At 39.1% G+C, this 22,312-nt stretch overlaps 1 protein-coding gene across 4 annotated transcripts in view; it reads right to left on the reverse strand.

The window, feature by feature from the left end:
* The window catches only part of afap1 (actin filament associated protein 1), a 44,692-nt gene extending 23,151 nt beyond the window's left edge, over positions 1–21,541 (reverse strand). For 3 of the 4 annotated variants that reach the window (XM_087789746.1, XM_087789748.1, XM_087789745.1), the window contains exon 1: positions 8,122–8,282. In XM_087789746.1, the coding sequence (XP_087645872.1) occupies positions 8,122–8,158 (37 nt within the window). In that variant the 5' untranslated portion in view covers positions 8,159–8,282. Of the gene's footprint in view, positions 1–8,121; positions 8,283–21,471 lie in introns of those variants that run through there. The other variant, XM_087789747.1, reaches the window with a different exon arrangement.
* Between the last annotated feature and the right edge of the window lie 771 nt (positions 21,542–22,312).

A 22,312-nucleotide genomic window follows, 5' to 3' on the forward strand; every position in this document is an offset into this window, starting at 1 on the left:
TTACAAAACAGCCATATGGTATGTCAGGTAGAGAAGAAAACAACTGAGCTTTGGTATGTCAGTCAAAAGTGGAGCAACCTGACAAATATTTCAAAGACTTGCAGCTGGTAGGGAAGAATAAAACACAAACTCTTCCACACAAAAGGATAAAAAAGAGGGAAACTAAATAAGAAGCACAGAGTGGATGCAAAACACAAAAGCCAAAGCCACACTGCAAATATCGTTAAGATGATGCAACTTTTTGAGTCATGTAGGATTGCAACTAGTGCGGACAGAAAGTTGACTTTATACAGGGAATAATGACCCCAACTTCTTAAACAAAATGTGTATCCACACTGAGCCTGGAGGGCTGTATATCGATCAATGCATCTTCACGAAGTGTACTGCACTACAGGACGTGGAACTGTAAACTTTCGACTCACTATGATGGTGTAAAAAACTGTTTTTAAGTTCTCAACCCATTTACTTGAAGAACATACTTACTAAACTTTCTATTACACAGAGTTCCAAGATAAAGTGGATAAAACTGTTTCTCATTGGACACAGTTTTATCTGTCAAAGTCTAACAGTTTATTTTCATCACTGCTGGAGCAACTGGATGATTGAAACCTGGAAGCATGTCTGTCACACATTCCTCCCATAATACGATTACCTCAAAGGGGGTAGAACACTTGTATCCAGGGAACGAACAATGACGAGCAGCCATTTTTGTTTGCTGTTTCTGGTGTATATGTTGACATAACCAGCTAACAACGTGCTTTTCTGTACCTTGTGTAATATGTGGTAAATAGCATGAGCCTCATTGTTGGCTTCAACTGAATTCAGATCTGAATAGGCCAAAGTTTTTCCATCATTCACACAAAACACTCCCATTACCTAAAAAATAAATTGACTGTAAATATCCATAAACTTTTCTGTTATATAGTGTTCTTAAAGTTAACTTCTGCACTACATTTGTTTACAGATAAAGGCAATTTTCCTAATAAAAATGACCACTTATTATATTCTCTAACAACACTCTTCTGTTAAACATTATTTATCTTACTATGTGTGGAAAACTAAAGTAACTTGTTTACACCAGCTTGTGTACTACGCTTTGTGGCCGTGTATTACATCTTCTGCGAGAAGCAAGAACTCTTGAACACACTGTTTTATTGTAATTTAAGCTAACTTGGCATCACTTTATCTTCACCAGGGTGGCCTGAAAGCAAAACCGGGTGTCATTAGTGAGCACTCCACATCACAATGGATGGAAGAGGAAAAAAAAAGAGGCAGGAATAATGGACCACCCTTGAATGAGCCCAGAGGGCAAACGAAACACCTTTCATGCCAAAACTCTCCTCTAAACCACTTTTATGTTTATCATTTATCCACAACCTACACTGTATCCATCCCTTTTGCCAGAAGGTACATCTTACATGGAGTACTTAAACAAAATCTAAAATATGTGGTTGATTTTAATCTGAAGGCTCATATCGTGCAGCCTTTTGTTGTTTGTACCGTACATATGTTACACCACAAACCACATTCGGTTAATCCCGAGCCTTTATGACACCATACGACATGTTTTCAAAGCAAAAATGATCCCATTGTACACACAGAGACACAAAAACAACACCCACACTAGTATCCAAAACAACAGTAATAATTGCACGACAACATTGCACACTTCCCTTGAAGCAGAACAAAGGAGGTTTTTTCTCTGTGTGTCATCGGGGTCATGTTTGGGTCCTACAAAGAATTTGAAACCCCACGGCTCTCTTGTTGACAGTGAAAATACTTAATGCTTTGCCAGGTAAAGGGGGGAGGGGCTTCATGCCTCTTCCCAGAATACAGCTGTTGTGACTGACACCAGCTGACCCAGGGGGTTTTATGGTTTCTTTATTTTAACAGACCCTAACCCACTTTAAAAAAGGGAAAACATACAGTACATATACATATATACATGTAAAACATAATCTTAAAAAGACTATGAGTTCATGTTAGTTTTGTGTCACATTAATTTCACCTAATTGTAGCAAATATTCACAATTCTACGAATATAGTACAATAGAGGTCCAAGATCAATTTAAAGTAATGATATGGGGTTACATATGCATTTCTGGAAGACGCCACACAAGGGATACAACGGACACATTTGTTTTCGGGCCTTCAGGTAACCTTGAGCCCGGGGATAACACAAGCGTTAAGTGGAAAATATTATTCAATATCTGCAAGTAAGATAAATCTTTATAATCGAGTGTCAAACATCCCTTATTATAAACGTATTTCTTAGAGTAAGTAGGTTAAAGAAGACAGACATCAGTTGTTGAACAATTTAAGACACAGCTTTTAAAAACACTCATTACTCATACATTATGTAGGTTTTTGGAAGATGAAGAATGTTAAAAATGGAGGTTCCTTGTAAAAGGAAAAAGGGTAAGACAACCAATGATGTTTATGGATGTGGTAAATGAGGTCATAAAGAGCAGTGGGGTGACTAAGGAGAATGTGTAAGACAGTCTGACGTGGAGGAGCCAGGCTTGCTTTTGCCATCCTTGAAAGGAAGGTCCACTACACAGACGAAGGAAAACATGTTTGAAAAGTAACATTATTTTTTGACCAATTGAAACAAATCTTTAAAAAAAAACGAAACAATTAAGTTACTATGACTTTGTAAATTACATTTTGATGTTGTGTTGTCAACTCTCCGATGTTTATGACCTTCTCTGACATCACTTTAAACACAGAGAAAAGTTTTTAAATCGACTTTGTACTTTTGACAATACTGATATGTGGTAAGGCGGAGAAGTGTTAGCATGTGATAGAGGCTGAGTTCGACAGTTGATCATAAAATAACGCAGAAATATTCTATGAAATACAATCTAAAATAATTTTGGTCATAAAACACAGTGGTTGCCAATAGATACAGAGGTTCAAGGTGTTTCAATTGTGAGCATGATATCATTCAGAAAAGGCATATTTTCCTAATGATATCTACAATCTGCATTTTTCAATCATCCCCTTTACGTTTTCAAAATGCTTTCACCACATCTGGAGTTCACACTACAAGTAGTAAGATCGAAACTCAAGGTGGAAAAAAGAAACATTGTTAAAATTAGTCAAGAAATGCGTATACTAGCCATTAAACTCATAAAGTAGTAGAAAAGTGAAAGTGAGTAAATTGGTACCTCTAAAATAATATGTGATTTAAAAAAAAATACGTGTAAAGGTGTGAATATTGACGATTTGTTGAGCCCCCACTTGGACAGAAACCAAAAGGGAGAGAGTTATGAACAAATGAAAGGCTGGGGCGACGCTGCATTAGTTTACGATGAAAGACAAGCTGTCTCGTGCTCTCCCTAATGCGCCGCTCTGTAATTACGAGGTTTGCGTGTTTCCAGTGGACATGCCAAGCGAACATCACAGAGCAGGCTGATTGCTATCAAATACTACAGGTGGTTCACTGTACTCGCAGATGTTCTCCGGACCACGAGCACATCTGTAAACCCTGATGGGGAGAAGCCTGGCGATAGACGTTCTCCAAAAATATAGATATTAGGCTGAGAAACGTTTACCTTAGGGTGTGATCATGCTACCTTTAATATCTATTTTTATCATTAATAGAAGGAGTTTGGCTTGTAACTACAGAGTGGATATGAAGGGGTGGGCATTGCCCATTATAAAAGGCTGATCTTAGGTATATTCACCCTAAGATGCCGTGGACTTTGGAAAATGCAAGCTAAAAATGACTACTGTTTCTGTTCTAAATTTAAAATGGTATTAAAGCCTTTAAATTGAAGTAGGTGTTTCAGGATCAACAATTAGAAAGAACAAGTAGAAACCACAATTCGGTTGTTTGAACCTTCAGTAAATAAAACATGTATTAAAAGGTAAATATTTGCAGTACTAAGGAGGTCAGTGCAATGTGTGGAGGAAATGAATCAACATATTGGACTTGCATAAGTCCAAAGAAACCCTTTAGCATCCATTTCTTCTTCTGCTCAGAGGACTAAAACAAATCTGCAAAACCCATCAAATAAACACCACTGTTTTATACCACAGTACTGAACCATGACTTACGTCAATATTGTTTTTAAAATGAGTAAGGCTTTGTCCAGGACCGACCCACTAAAATGCTAAAAGGCTCAACATACTACATCAATTACCTTAATACAAATGCTGGCAGCAGCTCACTAGACTTTACCCCCTTTTTACATAGAACTGTTTTACAGGTTGGTTTACAGTTAGAGGAAGAAATCCAGCGGCAAATGTCTGCCTGATGACGTTAAATGACCAGGCTGGCTGCCAGTGGTGCTGGAGTCATACGAAACTGTGCTATCTGGCACAAATCAGGATTTTCTGAAAAGCGTTCAAGCTTGGCTCAGGGAACCCCAATTCCTCTCCGTTTTCCAGATGGATATTGACACAGGGGAAGGGTTATGAGGGCTATGGTTAGTGGGACCAAAATTAAAGCTTGCACATGCCAGTTTACTGACAGGCCAGCTTTGGAGGGGGGACGAGGGAGTATGTGTCCACTCCCCTAAACCCAATCACTGACACATGAAAGCTTTTATAACCAAGTCATCATGGCAGGGGGAGTACCCGTACCAAGACTTAAAAGTAGAACCAAATGTTTAAAGTGTGCCAGAACAGTAACGCCATGTATGCTTTCTGCCCACATCATACAAAAATCCAATAAACTGCCCCGTCGTATGGTTTCTGTATGGAAATATAACACTATAAATTCAATAAACACTTTCACACTTTGCATTTATGCCCCCAACATGTGTCTTTTCCATTGTGGAGAACAAACGGCAAATGAGTCGGCCGGGGAATTTAGGTTTAGCCAAATTAACCACCGTCAAATCCAGTACCAGTAATCCAGCAAGTGCATTATACTCTTAAGAGATTTAGTTTTGATCAGGAAATGTGATGTTAAAATATTTGATTCCTTAATGTTAAAACCATTATAATCATGACAAGGACTTATTTTATTGGATGTCATTCTTGAATGGATGACAATGTATAGATCTAAACCAAAAGTATCAATTAGACATTATTTGAAATTGAAAAAGAAAGGTTTATAATAGAATAATGTCACACACCAATACCACCAACAATTGGGGTAAGCAGTATAAGAATCTAAGAAGCCCACATCAGGTAATATTTTCAGGGTCTGTTGTAGGGGGCACTCATCACCAGGGACAACTGAGGTTTTTATAAAATTATTTCCATCAGGCGACATGGCAGGAGTGAGCAACCTTTTTAAAATCAAGATCTACTTTACATTGTTCTAGTCTGTCGAGATCTACTAGTTCACAGACCATGCATAGAGCTGGAATTTAGTAGGAGGTTGTTTGATTATGTGCAAATACAAGAAAGATGGGTAATATTACCCTTATGTCAATTTACGGTTGGAATTATTTTCAGACCCAATGTAGACAGTAGACTGGAAGCTCTTTTGCTCAACATGTTTCTTGTCTGTGTAGCATGTTAGTCTTTTAGTGTCTGTTACAAACAAGCTTAAAATATAGACTCTTTTTTTCCTAATAATTCCTCTTGAGGTGGTGTCACAACAAGAGGGACAGGGTTTTTTACATTAGTTGCCCTTAAAACCAAACACAACTCGGCAGAGACGATGGATATGTAACTCTCCGCAGAGATTGTAATGAAGTGAAATGCCTCACTACACTGGAAAAACACATCTGTCGACAACATTGCTGACTAGCTCCGCGAGTCCATTGACTCGTAGATCTAGATATGTTCATACAAACAGGTTACTTTCTTTACAATTTTGAGGGGTTAGGGGATTAGAAATGGATGTGACGTGTATTTATTCAAGCATCTTCTCCAAAACATACCTTTGAGGATGACAATTTTGATCCGTTTAGTTATAAATACAGAATGGTTTTATCAAAATGATATACATTTTTCACATTGAAAGAGCATTAATGTAGCTATTGTAGTTTCAAGCATTTAAAATATAAAGAAGTCATGACTCGTGACATATAAAAAGGGTCAGTTATATGCCCGGAATAAAAAGTGATATATACGACCAATATATAGGCCTATGATCTCATATGATTGAGCAGACATTTCATTAAGTTTATTAAAGCTTTTTGCTTTAAAGGCGTAACCTCTAAATGTAATTGCATCCCGTATGTGAGTCAACAAGTGCACCACTAGAATGAATTCATTTTAGAAGAGATAGTGTTTAAAAAATGTTCTGCACAATCACAACAGTGGTATTTATAATTCTGAAGAAAGCTATCACAGCGATTTAATGCATTTCTTTATCAGGGCAACATAATATATGTCTTCTTAGTAACAAAACACTTATCCTCGCAATCATCCAACCATTTCAATGAAGTCAACAGTGCTGCAGAAATATTAACCCTTTGCTCTTCCCAATAAGAAAAACACTGCTCTCTCCATCTATGCCTGAGATGCGATTACTAGCCGGCACAATGGTGGTCTGTCAGAGCTCAACAAATGTGGCGCAAAGAAGCGCTGCTGGGCTACATGATACCCTGCAGCTGCCTGACAGGGTCCTGTTATTGTAGGAAAGTTTGTGTTGTCATTCCTGGATCATTTTTGGAAAACCATGGTGAGACTGGGGAGTTTCCCCAGTGTTGACAAAAAATTGGGAGTTATGGTCCACTATTGGCTTGCAGACAAGACATTAGGGTGGCTTTGTTTTGCTTTTGTGTGTGTAGTCTTGTTGTTGTGGGACTTCTGCAAAGATGCTGCCACCGAGTCAAGACTTCCAAAGGGTCACTCTTGAGGAAACCCTAATGAAGCAGCTAAAGCCTGCACCTCAGAAATCTCCTATAGGAATGAGTGACTGAAGTCAAAAAGAGGTTTTTAACCAATTCAAAATATGAAGAAGGGTCCGGGATAACCAAGCAGACCAGGGCCTTTCTTGGGTGATCGAACGTAGGGATGCAACGTTGACATCACTACGCGGCATGACCTTTCTTTTGGTGTTAATCTTGTTGAACATGTAACAAGTGAATCCTTGTCTTCACCCACACAACACACAGTGAACACGCTTTCTGTGAGGTTTACCGCCCACGGATCCGGAAAAAGAACGACAACCTTGTTAAGTTAATAAAATAAGTTAGAGTGAATGAATAGTAATATGATAGTATTCCAGAAATGGCCTTTTGAATAGGAATGTGAGTATTTGTCCTATTTTATCAACTCCTTCGGAAAACATCTTAGGCGAGTTATATACGTATGTGTAAGTCGGCCAAATATCTTTCAGATTTATCAGTTTTCCTGACCCGCCTATCGCCTGGTTGAGTCTGAACAGCCATGTCACTCCCAACGCTGGTTTCATTAAATGAATGAGTGAAGAATACACTGTAAGTGTCCTTTAAGTTTCCTTTATAGTATATTTAAACAAAATGTTTGTTTAATCCGTGCTATATATTTACTTTTCTATGCATAGTTTGAGAGCCAGATTTTCTAATCTCACACTTATTAATTGATTAAAACAACATTATTATAATGAAACCTTTTTCTTTCCTGGTTCTTCTTTAGTAAGCTTAAAGTAAAGTGATAAACATTATTCAAATCGGGTAAATAAAAAGCATGTTTGGACAATTTAAAAATAAGGTTATCTCACCTTATTGATAGTTTTTTAATATTTATCACAGGAAAATTATACTTTGGAAATGTACACACATACCTGTGTTAGTCTAAAGTCTTTTAGGATCTTAAAGCACTCTTGCTCTCACCAATGACCTAAAAAGAGAGTGAATGTATTGATCTTTATTGGCAATAACTGATCTGGTGTCGGTGTAGATGTGGTCCCATCACATGACACGTGTGGTCCTCTGACAACATCATCCTCTCAGGAGGGTCACGTGAACGCGCTTGTCAAGAGGACACGCGCACATCACTGGATGCTATATCGCTAGCAAAACAATGCTAAAGTGAGAGGGAAGTCTTTGGGAACATTTGTTGATAATTAAAGTTAGTAATATGTGACTCGAACTGTCGATAAATAATATATAAAAGCATCTTAAAGCAGCTGCACCAGAGGAGCCACTCTGAAGGTCCAGCAGACATTTTGAGGAGAATCAGGAGTTGAAGTTCTGACACACACGTTCTAAACCAGGTCGAGTCACTCACCCCGGTTGGAAGTGAAGAAAACCGGGTCACTCCTCATCTTGGCTCCAGGTGAATACAATCCCTGCTATCTCCCTCCACACACGCACACGCACGTATACCCGCACGCGTGGCCCTGACTACTGTATGTTCAGTCCGCTTCTCCCGGCCGGTCACTCACTTCTCAACTGTTCCTGAGTGACTCTTCTCTTCCAATCCTTTCCCTCCTCCTTCCTTTCTTGTTGCTCCTCCTTCTCTACGCTCCCTCTTTTTGATCCCTTCTTTCTGCGCTCCCTCTCTCCCTCCCTCTCCCTCCCTCTCTCCCTCTCATGATGAGTTCACGGACCTCGTTCTGTATCCTTGAAGAAATCAAGATCCCCTTTTTTCTTGACTAGAAAAGTGTAATGGAGTTTCATGTACACGTGTACATGACTGTGTCAACAAGCCACTAATGTTTCATTTTTATTTTTGTTGTAATTTTGTTTTAATTTCAGAATTTAAAAAGAAGAAAAAATAAGACTACATTAAGAACAACTACATTTTGTTAAAGTAAAATATGTACATCCCGTAAGATAATTAACTCTCGCTTTGTTCAAATATATAAAAGTTCTTTATTTATTTACCTTAAAAAACGTGCATTCCTGATGCGTGCACTCATACTGGGTATTTTCTGAGTGTATATTAACATAACTTAACAAGTCCACAGCTGCTAAATATGAAAATGACTGATCCAAAAGAAGTCAAAAGTTCAGAGACAAACACATTGTTTAAATGTTAACAAGAGAACTGGAAGCACTCGATTTGTGGCCCATATTGGATTAGTGTCAGTACACACTTCAGCTTTTCGCAAACACATTAGAGGAGGATAGAAACAATTACGGAGACAGAGAGTTCTCGTCCTAATTGCAGGCCATTACAATAAGCTGACTCCCCTCCAGCCTTCCCTCCGATCCCCAGGGGCGAGCAGGAGCCAGTTTAAGTTCAGTATTCCATCTGCCACTCGAGAGGAGGAGGATGAGAGGGGGAGGAGGAAGACTGAGTCAGAACCGAGCTGCCCAATTGTGTTTTTCTTCTTCTTCGCGGCTGCACATTTCCAGCCGGGGAACATGAGACAGAGGGAGGGAGCTGAGAGAAAAGGCCGAAAAAATGTCCAGGCTCACCTTTCAACTCCACTGAAAGCCTGTTGAAACATTCCTCCCTGCAGCACAATGACTACGGCCCTACACAGAGATTTTTTAACCCTGAAAATCACTCTTTTAACAGGATGACTACAAAGAGTTGTATGCATGTAAGTACTCATCTAACCGTCATATCCTGGAGGTGAGAGACCAGCAGTCCAAACCGACCGAGTCACCCATGAATGACCGGAGACACAGAAAGACTACTGTTCACATTCAGGCCTGGACTCGGACAGGATCAGTCGTGAGGTCCAGACGTCCCTCTGCATCAGAAACAACTCGTCTCACACTCCTGGGTCCTTGCAGTTGGACAGGTTGGAGGGGATCCATCAACATCCTCATAAGACTAAAGCATCTCATCTCATTTCTGAGCTTTTTCTCACTCTTTAATCAAACCAAACCACGAGAACCATGGTCTCAGATTCAAATAAGCTGATTCTCATCCTTTTGTTTTTTTTACAGTGGTTGTCACCCCAGGGACAGAAGTCATCATGATCACATCACCTGCAAAAACATATAAAAACAAAAGCATTTTCTACACTTACTATGATATTCATAGCTGTTATGATAGTTAACAAACAGAGCAGTATTTTACAACTGAAAAGGAATTTCTATGGAATCAAACGTGTGATTAAGCTGAGGTGAAAAAGAGCGAGGGTGTCTTATCATTGTGTATCAGGTCGAGACAGGAGATCGAGAGGGAGTGCATGTTCACAGCTCGAGTGTGTTTTCACTTTCATCACTTCTTGAACCTCATCTATGATGTCATGCACCCCTCCTCAGAGTGTAGTCTGAGGTCATGTGATCTCAGCAAGATCTCATACAGGAGTAATGTTGGCAACCGTCCCGCGAGTTAAAGTCAACACTGAAGACAGATTTGCACTCCAGGGAGTCCAAAAGGGGTCGGGACTTTGAAATATCAACCGATAACGCTTGACATATCTGAGGTTTTTACCTCAATACTATGTCTTCAGCTGACAAACAAGAGGAGCGTGAGTTGGAGTTTTATTTACTCTTAGCTAGCGTAAGAAATTAGTGTTAAGATGGTGAATGTTCAGATTGAGTTGAGTGGATGATCTGTTTGTAAAGAGATACTTCAGCCACAGCGACAGTCACATATCGATCTTGAGCGCCAAACAAGGGGGAAAAAGTAGAATAACAGATTTGAAGCATTGGGGTTGGGCGAACATTACAACGATGGAATGCTGGACTTGCAAGAGTCCACTGCCAGAAAACTGAACAAACATTCCCATCCCCCAGTCCAATTGACCTTATTAAATTAAGACTCATAGTTTGGGTCCAGGACAAGGCTTTCCTTGTCCCCACGGTGTAGGGTTTTGGGTGGAGTGTGATGCTGTCAGGAGGTGAAGAGGAAACTGGAGATGGAGGTCGTACCAAAACAAGCAACAAACACAGGACCCTGATTACAGAGGAAGATTCTGTTTGACTTTGGGTGTCGTTCAAATCAACACGTCGCTGGTGTTTGTTGAGGGAGGCGAACTTTGACCTCCACCCGGTCAAACGTCAAACTCACAGTCAAGTTGAAAGAAAACAATATCCTATAACGGATGATTTTTATTCTTGGTGTCGAGGAGAATAAAACATAAAGTGACTGCATTGTGGTGGATCCGAGCAACCACCACAGGACAAACCCTCAGACCATCTTTGTGTGTGTGGACACTGTGCTCGGGGAGAGCCTGGTATTTCAGGCATGCCTGTCAAAACAGCAGCCAGCCTGTGCACCTCTCGGCTCACAACAAAACTCTCACAGTTCTGTGTCATGCACACTGGTTCTGGGAGTCACATGGAGGGACGTTGCAGCACTAGACCTACAGATGAGACCTTTTTTCATCACCTTTACCTATACAGTCCCCTTTTTATTTCACCAGTCACTGCTTTTTTACACTGTATTGTAACTAGTTAGTAACTCGATTCAGTGAACTGTACATTGTTACATTGTATTCTTTGATAAGCGTTCACACATTTTGGAGATTCTTTTGACTTAGTACAAAATTAAAAATAACTTCACCTCCAGCACCAATATTAACTTCAATCCATTATTAAAGCTTTGTATGCTTTAAAGATGTCTGAAGTAAAGTTGCAATTGTGGAAAACTTTTTTACACAATAATCCTTTGTACTGGGTGTTAACACTGCTCATTACACATTTTCGGGATTTTGAATTGACACCTATTTATTGAAAAAGAAAAGAAACTTAATAAACTTAAACGCATACATTTTTCATGACGTAGTCATAGGAAAGACACCAACAGATAATGATTTATATTTAAAGATAATGAAGGAAGTGAGGCGAGCGAAAGTGAGTAAATGTATGACGGATAAAAAGTTTCTGAAATAAATAAACAACACAATGACTCCATCTAAACAGCATATACTACCTACCAGAAAAGAAGGTAAAGACAAAAACTCAGTCTGTTTTTGGATTCAGATGGATTTTTGTGGGTCCATGGATTAGGGTGATTTATGTACAGTTTCAAAGAAATAATCTGAATATTCCACCATTTTTAAAGAAACTACAAAAATGAATTATGTATATTGGAATGAGTTTGAACTCATTGTTTGTTGCTGGAAGTTGGAACGACAACAGAAATCAACTAAAGTTATGTTTAGAATCAAAAACTATAACACGATGTTATCTTCACATGCTAATTTATTTCTAACTGAATGAGATGTCTGGAGGATAAACAAAGACTCATTCCAGCATTTTGTGAGCATTTAAATAAGTGATATTGTTTGAGCCAATATTTAATTTCACCGATGATTGATTCTCCACAGCAAAAAGATGAAATCACATTTGGATTCCCTGAAAACACAGAGTAAGCAGAGCTTGCAAACATCCCAGAGGAGTGTGAAACAATGAGAAAAATACTACAAATGAAAAAGCTCTGTGACTAATTTATTAAACACAGATACACAACGCAGACATAAAGACTTTGTTTTGTAAACTTATACTGGGTGTGTCCTCACCCCTGACTCATTCCATCGATCGATGCACGCGGTATCAAACACATTTTGCACGGAGATGATCTGAAAACAATCAAAATGTAAATTGGACAAAGCTGAATACAAGCCTCTGGCATTGCAACAAGTAAGACGCCTGCAGTGAATCAACTTTACCAGCAAAGACACTAATTTATTTATCAATCCTGTGCAGCCTTGAATCACTATCATCCGTCACATGGGACTCCTGATTCTGCCTGGTTTCCCTTTGGGAAATGAAGTCTACAACCAAAGCATGAAGTCTACAAACAAAGAAGTACAACCTGTTTTCTGCATGTATATGCAAGAGAAGCACCATGACACTGTCCAGATGTTTCACATTGTTGTTGCCAATGTGATCCACATGCTGCCGCTCAGCTCTCTCTGCTGTCGGAGGGAGTTTGAGACAAATACTTGAGAATTCAAGGGCTCTTTAATGTTGTCAAAATAATGTCGATAACTAATGAGTGCATAAACACAAACTCCACCTCCACGTCTCTTAATCAAACTAAATATTTAACATTCACACTCACCAGGGCTTTAATCGTCTTAGATCATGTATTGATATTTAAGTTGTGAGTCAGGTTTGTGTATTGCATCTTCAGCATGTTACATTTAGACATAGCAGTAGGTTTTATTCGCATGACACTCGGGTCAAGTGGTGCCGCCATGATTTGTGTCTGAAACAGATTTATGCCCCAATAATGTGACACACAGGCACAAAAGGCTCACCTTTCATATTTGGGGAGCCTTTAAAAGAATGCTGACGTCAGCTTATATAAGCTTATACAGTGGAGGTACGTCACAGTCGAGATGTTTGCCAGCTCTAATGTCCAGGTCTGGAAGTTCCATCATCATTATCATCATCTCAACGAGCTGTGTGTGTGCGCAGACTGGAATATTGTGAGGAATGAGGCCATATGTCTGGATGCAAAGCAATGTGCTGTGGAAGAACACAAGAATATGAGGGTTTTAAACACATTCATTTACTGCTGCTGATTCTCTTCACAGGTTCGTGGGGTTGATAAGCAGTCAATAATCACTTTGGAAGGAAACCTGAGCACCTGGAAAGAACATACCAAATCTGTATTTATCTGTCTTATAGATATTTTCTTTTAATATCATATCTGTGTACAGGGGTTTACACAATCAGCACTGATAGTCTATGGTCAAAAAGATTCCACAGACAACACAGAATATGAGGCACACAAGTGAACCCATTAAACTTTGACATTCTGAAGTAACTTTCAAAATGGTGCAATACTGATTCCATCCCCTTGTGACCACAATAAGCAAATGAAGAATGACTTCATCTCCTCCTCCGAGTCCAGCTGATATGTTAAGAGTTTCGTCATCCAGTATGCAACTGATTCCTGCCACATGTTAGTTTGATAAAAGCCCGATCTCCTCCTGACACCTCACATAAACTGGAATAAAAGAACCTAAAACCGGTTCAGATGCAGTTTAGATCTGTTTTTAACCACTGTTTAGGTGTTCTTAGAATCAATGTTTATTTCGCAATAATACATTACCGTTTCCAAAGCGGCTCAAAAAATGAAGAAAGAAATCCCTTTGAATGAAGAGGGATAGAGAAGGATCTGCTCCACAACACAGTCTTCGCAATCCCTCACTATTTATGGAATGTTTATAGTTAGAAATTCTAACTCCAGTGATACACGCTGTGTAAATAACTGGATGTCAAACATCAAATATAGCAGGAAATAAGCTCTCCAAGGCCATTCCAGGACATGGAACACGTCAGTGAGAACCACATTTCAGCAGTGAATTACCTGCTATTGGATCAAATACCTTAAGTTCAATGACTCTTGCTGAAAGCTAATGGAGAACTCCAGAACAAAAACAAACTCTGGTGAGGGTTTGATTTAAGAATTATTCCAATAATGCAGAACTCCCTCTCCTCTAACACAATGGTGGACTGTAAGAATGTGCACTCAACTGAAAGACAGATTTCAAATGGTAGGATTACTGCGAAGTGGGCAGAAATACCAGAGCAGGCATTAAAAGTTAATCTTGCAGAAGAATGTGTTCTAATCTCAGGTGTTTTTAAAATATCAAGCTTTGTTTTACAGGTGAAACATTGGACCCATTTGGGCCTTTAGTTTTATTGCCATGTGGTTAACCTGCAAGACCGAAAATTGGTAGATTTAATGATTTGAGACGTACAATTGGCTGGCGAGGGAGCGTGAAGTAATCGGAGGTCTCAAAATATCGTCTGCTTTTTGCCAATGATGTGGTCCTATTGCCTCGTAGTAGATTCTATTGTTTTCTCCTGTAAAGTGTTGAGTCTCTACCATTACAGAATAGGGACACTTTTTTTTTTCCTTATGGTGGTGGTTCTGGATTCTGGACAGGATTCCTCTGAGACGCCGCTGGGTCTCTTCATAATAGTGTCTACCATTCATCTTCGTCTTGAACTATGTGTGTGTCCATTTTTGTGTTCTCAGGTGTGTGGCATTCACTGGAATACAGTCCACATTTAACAGCCACTATGCGGTCACATTCAGGACAGCGTTGACCGCCGTGTTCACTTTTTCCATTCTCTTTCTTACTAGTTATTAAATCTGTGTACAGATGGTTCTCTGTTGTACTCAACAGAAACTCCAGAGCTTCCTAAATCCCACCTATTTTTCTTTCACGATTCTTTTTCCTCAGGGCGTGTCGCCTCATTATCAGTGTGAATGCTGTGATCGCAGCCCAGAATAGCTGACATTTGCATCAGGAGAGGAAGATGAAGTGGGTTAGAAAAATAGCAGAATGGAAACTCGGCATGAAATTGACTTTCAGGCTTGTCTGCATTAACACGCAGGTCGGGTGCTACACACTCACAATAAAAGAAAGTTGAGCAGGCTCAGACCAAACATGTGGGGATCACAGGCTGGAGGTGAGAAGGAAAAGTTATATTTGTAAGCGACAACTATCAGATGATGACACTTGTCACACTTGTACTAGTGTGTGGTACGCAACAAAATGATTTTAAAGCAATCATTTTGAAAATTCCAGTTTATATAATAAAAACCTTGTTGTGGTTCCATTTCCTGCCTGAGACTGAGTTTGATCTTAGATAAGTATGTTTATTAAAAACCCTGCAGGGCGAACAAACATTGATTCCCCCACACCGAGACTCTAAAACACTTCCCGACAAAGAGCACAAAAACACACACACACACACATGCACTCAGAGAGATGAGTTCAGCCATCACCTCTTACGCCTCGTTTCTTATGCCCCCTTAAAGTGTGACCAGGGCAGTTCATATGGATGTGTAAAGCTCATTAAGCAGATGGAATGTTGGTGTGTGTGGCTGTATGTGTGCGTAAGAGGGTGCGGTACAGATATTCTACTTCTAGTCTTTTACATCCTTTGTTCAATTTCATTTATATTCCAAAAATGCCAACAAATTATCATAATGTACTTTAAAATAATAGAAACTAACCTTAATACAAGTAATCATAGACAATCCAAAACAAAAAATGCTGAATTTTCTCTATGTTTTTGGTTATGTTGTTATTAATTTTATATATGGTTTCCAAACCTTGTTTTTCTTTCAGTTTAATCTCAGAGTCTTGTTATTCTTTGAAACTCTATGTTCGTGTTCTCTGTGGCATAAAATTAAATGTTGGCTCTTGGTTGACTCAAGACTAAGCTGGAGCAGCCCCTTAGAATTTTGAAGTCTCCACAAACCTTTATCTTGACTTGTGTTTTTACTAAGTTCAAGCAAATGCTTTCGCTGAATTCTGGACACTTCAGGTATCAGTTTGTTTATTGAATAAAGAATCTTTCTTGGTAACAGTGCTCTGCTGCCAGATATGAGTCAATGGTAGGTTAAATTGTAGGAAACTGCTAAACAAATGGTCTCCACAGGCCCATAGCACGGAAGAAAATTCAAATCTGTCAAACTCAGTTACAGAGAGGACCAAAAGAAAAAGTACAGTGTAGGTATTGAGCCAGAAAGATTTACATTTATTGAATTTTCTGAAAGTGACGGTTTAGTCACAGATATGTATTTGAATTGAGTTGTTGCAGAGCATTTTGGGACTTGTAACGTTTTCCTACATCTTTCAAAGTAGACTTAATGCAATGGTGTTACAGGCCATATTTCATTGTAAAACTAATTATATTGTACCTTTGGGCCTGGTTTTCAGGATAGTGTTTACTGCTTGCATTTACCCCCCATCTGGTGTTTGACCTTCATCATTTAGCAATAATAATAATACATATACAGGAGCCTAGTATCCAAAATAACAAAGTTAGCCTTCGCTTGGCATCTGGAAGCCATTTTGCTTTCTAAAAGAAGCTGGTAGCCACTTTCACTCCGCTGCTCCCAAAGGTAAGTGAGGTCGAAACCCCTTAAAACTACATCTACTTTGGACACCACTCAAGCCACACTACTTTTCCCTCATTTACTTCTGGAGCGGGTTGAGACACAAACAATCATCCATCTTTACTCCTCATTAGTCACTTACAATCGCTTCCACGCAAGAGTTAGTGGTCAGCTCGGGGTGAATGTGAATGTGGGCGCAACCACAGCTTGGACCTTGTCTTGGCATTAAAGTGCCCAGAGTTTTTCCTGCTTCTCCAGGCCAAATAGACCGTACTATCAAATTGATTATCTTTATTATATGTAATTGCTTTGAGGTCAAATAAGATTGAACCATTTATACCTTGATGTCTGTGCAGGGATCCAAACTGTGGATGTGGAATGTTCCAAACAATAGCGACACGTACACAAGCACACACACACACACACACACAGTGACTCATAGCACAAGAGATCCACTGGTGGATTCCCTTATGGTTAGCAGAAGACTTTCAACCACTGTAGTATATTATGAAAACATTTTAGGCACATTTGTATGAAGATACTTTTTTTTTCTTAAAATAAAAAAATAAATAAAAAAAAGCTTTCTTTTTCTTTTCTTACTTTTATCAATTGAAGAATAATTGAAACAAAACTACCTTCAAATATAGAACTGAAAGAACACTTCCATGATAGTGGAGAATGACCCGTTAATCAAACACAACTGCCATGCATGCATGTTGAAGTCTCATTAGAAATGGTTTACCATGAATCCAGCATTAAATGAATGAATGAATTAATCGTTTATTTCGGGGATGACTGTCTGGTTCACATTTCGTCATTTCATCATAGTTCAAAAAGAAAATCTAATTTTTTGATTTGTAAGAAAATACAGGTATAGTCATATCGTAATTTTTATAGGAAGAAAAAAAACACAGTTATAATCATTTCTTAATTTTTAAGAAAACACAGGTATAGTTTGTAAAGAAAAAACAAACAAACACTGGCCAGTTTTCCATTAGGTGTATCCACTGAACTTCTCTGGTATCAATTTTAAAACACAAATGGTTCCTCCTCCTGAACACAGCTTCGAGCAAATATATTTTCTTCCCTGAAATCCAAAAAGAATCCGAAATGGACAGATCAAGAAGGATTCAGAGCTTCAACATTGATTGTAAATGTAGAACACACAAACTGAGGTTTCATCATCTTCTGTAATTCGATAAGTCATGTTTGAGTGTTTAACGGGCGTCGCCAGATATTCAGAACCGAAAATACCTCCCATGCCTTCTGCTCTCTATGATGAGTGGGTGTGAAGAAGAATTAAAGATGCGATAATAAACACTCCTTGATCCTCGTCCTGAACCCAAACACAGCCAGCGTGACTCTTGATGTCACGCAGGTCTTCACCTTCTCACTGTTTAAATCCACTTTTGACAAGTTCCTTCCTCCCAGTCAAACACTGGGCTGCTACATTCTCCTCTGGTATGATCCTCCAAATAAAACTTCCTGGAGTTTACACGTCTTTCAGTGGACAAGCATGAGGGGAACGAGACAATGAGGGTTTGCAGGGCCGCCACTGACAGACGCTCCTCTATCCAAACACATTAGCCGAAGTCTGCAGATGTCGACGACCAAGTCCTGACTTGAAGTTCAGCAGCTCAGCATTTTCAACACAAACATCGAAAATATGCTCTGGAGCTCACAAGCTCCAACAAGCAGAGACTGCAGAGGACAGAGCGGGACAAGAAGACAGATGTCTCTTGACGGTTCAGAGCTCAGTCGTGGTCCAGTTCACTCCACAGGACTGTTCAAAGCAAGAGTTGAAGGAATTAAAGAAACAGCTGCTGGATTAGAGGCAGAACGAAAACCTTGATAGAAACAACAAGTTGATCACCAACCTAAAAAAGCTGATGTTTCACAAGTCTTCTACATGAGTGTCGCCTGAAGACAAGAAGCCTCTTTTGAAACAAGTCACTATTCAATAATTACTGTAAAGAAACAAGAATGTTTTGTATTGTAATGTATTTTGTCATATTTTCTGTAATGATGATTTTATGTAAGTCTGTGAGTGTCATGTGACCACCAAACTGCTTTACAACAGTAGGTCAGGGTCAACGTTAACACGCGAAGTACTGCAAGAATTGTCTTTGATCTTATCATGACACAATAATAATAACCTTATCTTTTCTTTTTTTTTAAACAATACAGAAAATGTATATTTAAATACAAATGACTGAATTCCTATTACTTTAAAAATGTATTAAACATTTTCCTTTTCCTTCATTTGATTAAATGTTACCTAAAGTTAAGTTTAGCAGTCCCAACCCCTGCAGTCCCAGATATCTGACGCACAACTTCTCTTCAGCTCACACACCTCCTGATTTTAACCGTGTGTCATTATTGTGTATCTCATTTGTGGTTGAAATTAGAAGCAGTCCCTTGCTTGTGAGGTAAGTCAGCATCAACAGGGAAACTTTCTGATGGTGGGAGTGTCGCACTGTGGGGGTCCAAAGCCGATACTGATTAATGCCCAGGGCCATTGCATGTTTTTTTTGTTCCTGGGGCCAATATCAGGATACACTATTTACACCGCACAATATTACTTACTGTATCCTGATGATTCTTTTGTAATACTAAAGGGTTTAAGAAACCATAAATACCAAGCCGCTGACAAACCTCTCGACACTTGCAAAGTAGAAAATTATCATCAGCTGATGTGACCACAGGAACACCGATAACAGACTACAGCTGAGGAAATGTGACTTTCATTAAATACAGTTATACATGTGGCGATAGGAAACTGCACAAATAAGCTCTTTTATATTTTCCAAAATCTGTTTTTTTTTCACTTTAAACTGGTCATGTCACTAATAACTATACATAATATATGATTCAAGCTTGTCTTTTCTGTTAATATAACCCTAACTTAAGTTGTAAAAGGCATATTTCACTCCAGACTGTGTGCTCATGTGAAATGTAGTTTCAGATATTTCTCGAGGCCTCGATGACTGTACCAAGAGAAGAAGCAGCAGAATTTTGATCTGAGCCTCGGGACTGAATATTTCATGAATGCGTACCTCATGGATTCAGTCTCCTGCAGGCAAACACCTGGACCTCGACTGTGCAGACTTTCAACACATAACAACTGGAGACGAGAAGTCCTGAAGCCAAATCACAATCAGAGACACAAGGAGACAATAGAAGGAACAATAGGAGGGAGAGACGGATGGTTTTGACTTGTGTCTGGCAAAGTCATCTTAATAATATTCTGAAAACCTAATTTATTTAAATTCTTATATATTCTTGAAAGATATTTGCATCTACAAAATGAAGCAAAAACTATTTTATTTTAAAATACATATTCGGTTGTAAGATTAAACAAAACAAGTTTTGGCCTTGATTTCTTCTGACATCTCATTGATCTTTTCTTATTAACGTTTATATCTGCATTAACCACATCAAAAGTCCTCATTTCATGCCAGTGTTGCTGCTGTGAAGCATCACAACTTAAAGTGCGGACACTTCTCCGTCCACACAGGAGCCAGATGTCCCGCAGAGATGATGTCATTTACATGATCAAAGCTATTGACTTCTACAATAGAGGAGCTCAGCTGCTGGTCCGGGAGGAACTGCAGCAGAATTTCACAGCAGCCATATGGTGACGTGTTATAGAGGGAAGCAGATGGAGAAGCGGCTGAGGTGAATTTAACAGGAAACTTGGAGAATTTAAGTCCATATTGAAACTCAAGCATTTCGATTGTCTTTAGAAACCTTGCAATCCAAGGACACCACTCACCTTGGTGCGTGCTCATCATATAACTGATGGAAGGTCTTACCAAAACAATTTTATTAACCCTTTATCCAATTTTTATCACCATTGACCAAAATTTGATTAAGGTGTTTGTTAGATCGAACCTCCTGAAGATACTAATAGGGACTTGAATTGATGACTAACAATTGGGTTCTATGTTGCATATACACATATAAATAACTAGTTACCCAAAAGGTTCAGATAATGGTCATTTAAGTGAATTTCTTTTTAAATTTCTGATGTGGAATCTGGATAAAATAATGAATACTGGAATGTGACAAGAGAAAATGAAGATGTGGAAGATGATGACAGGGGCCACCGCATGATCACATTATATAATGAAGTGGTGCCTCCTCACTTCCTTTCCACGAGCCAACAGGAAGTCTACAAGTTCTCCCCCTCTATTGTCCATTGTCACTGTCTGTTGTTTGGCTTGTCGACTAAACACAAATACAGTTCTTGTATTCCTGGATGAAGCCACATGGCCCAAGTTGAGTCCAAACCACGTGAAGAGTCAGATGCTCGTAACAACATTCTATACATCTCTGAGGTGTCAAGTGAAAGACTCGCTTTGGGGGTCCAGACTTACCCCCGTCTTCTCCTCCTGCAGGGCTGCTGATGCTGAGAGCAGCCTCCAGGGTACCACTCGCCTTCAATTAATCATGAAACCTCCCCCATCTCTCACCACATGGTCCTTTGTATCAACCTCACCCCATTTAAAAATAGGAAATCTAAATAATAATTATTAATAACAATAATAATACTGTAAACACACTACCAGACAACTGGATATTTAGTTAGTCACTAAAAAAATGATTGTTGATCCTCTCAAGACATCTCTAACCTTCAAGTCACATTTAAACTTAAAACCAAAATTAAACTCTAAGAGCAGCGATGATTTAAAATAAGTTGATTAGACAATAACCACCAAACATGACGTCACTATGAGAAACACATGCTCGTCATTCATGACTGAGTCCAGACAGTGATGACCTCACGCAGCTTCCACGCACCAGACCAAAGATAGCAAGAACAATAAAGAGGCTTAGGAACCGGTTCCTGCTTACCTTTGTTGTTATTCTCTTTTTCCATCTTTTGGATGAATTCTGCTCTCGGCCCGGTGACAATGGAGGCTGGACGCTCGGGTCCGCCACGCCCTCTGTCTGTGACTGACAGACGACGGGCGGGGCTTCGAAGGTGACGTAGAAAGTGATTAAAAAAGCGCCGTAAATATGGTTCCGTTTATTATTATTTTTTTTTTAGCTTTTATCCTGCCACATTGTTTTTCTCTTTGACATAACAGTATTTTAGTATTATGTTCGATGCTGTTAAATCAGAGAAAATAAATAAAAATGTAAGTAAGTAAGTTATATTTATAGAGCGCTTTTCCAGACCAGGGTCACAAAGCGCTTAAACAATCAAAACAAAACTCAGTAAAATATATATTTAAAAGATCAAGATAACAACGAGAATAACACGGGAGTCGCAGAAAATCAAGGAAAAGCCTGAAAGAATAAAAAGTCTAAGTCTTAAGATGTTTCTTGAAGGAGTCAGTAGATCATCAAACACAGAGGGAGAGGAAGATCGTTCCAAAGCTTAGGAGCAACAGCCTGGAAGGAGGAGTCTGACCATGAATAGATCTGAAAGTAAGAACCAGAAGTTTAAAGTTGATCCTGAAAGAAACTGGCAGCCAGTGAAGAGTTTTAAGGATCCGAGAAATGTGAGTTCTTCTACTAGAGCGGGTCAGAATTCTCGCTGCAGAGTTCTGAATCAACTGCAGGCGAGACAGCTCCTTCTTGTTAAGACATGAAAACAAACTGTTGCAATAGTCCAGACGAGAAGAAACAAACGCATGGATTATAAGCTCCAGATCATGTTGTGTTAACATTTTCCTAAGTTAAGTTTTAT

This window comes from Callionymus lyra, chromosome 4, assembly GCF_982586985.1.
Source record: "Callionymus lyra chromosome 4, fCalLyr1.hap1.1, whole genome shotgun sequence".
In the NCBI taxonomy this organism is placed as follows: domain Eukaryota; kingdom Metazoa; phylum Chordata; class Actinopteri; order Syngnathiformes; family Callionymidae; genus Callionymus; species Callionymus lyra.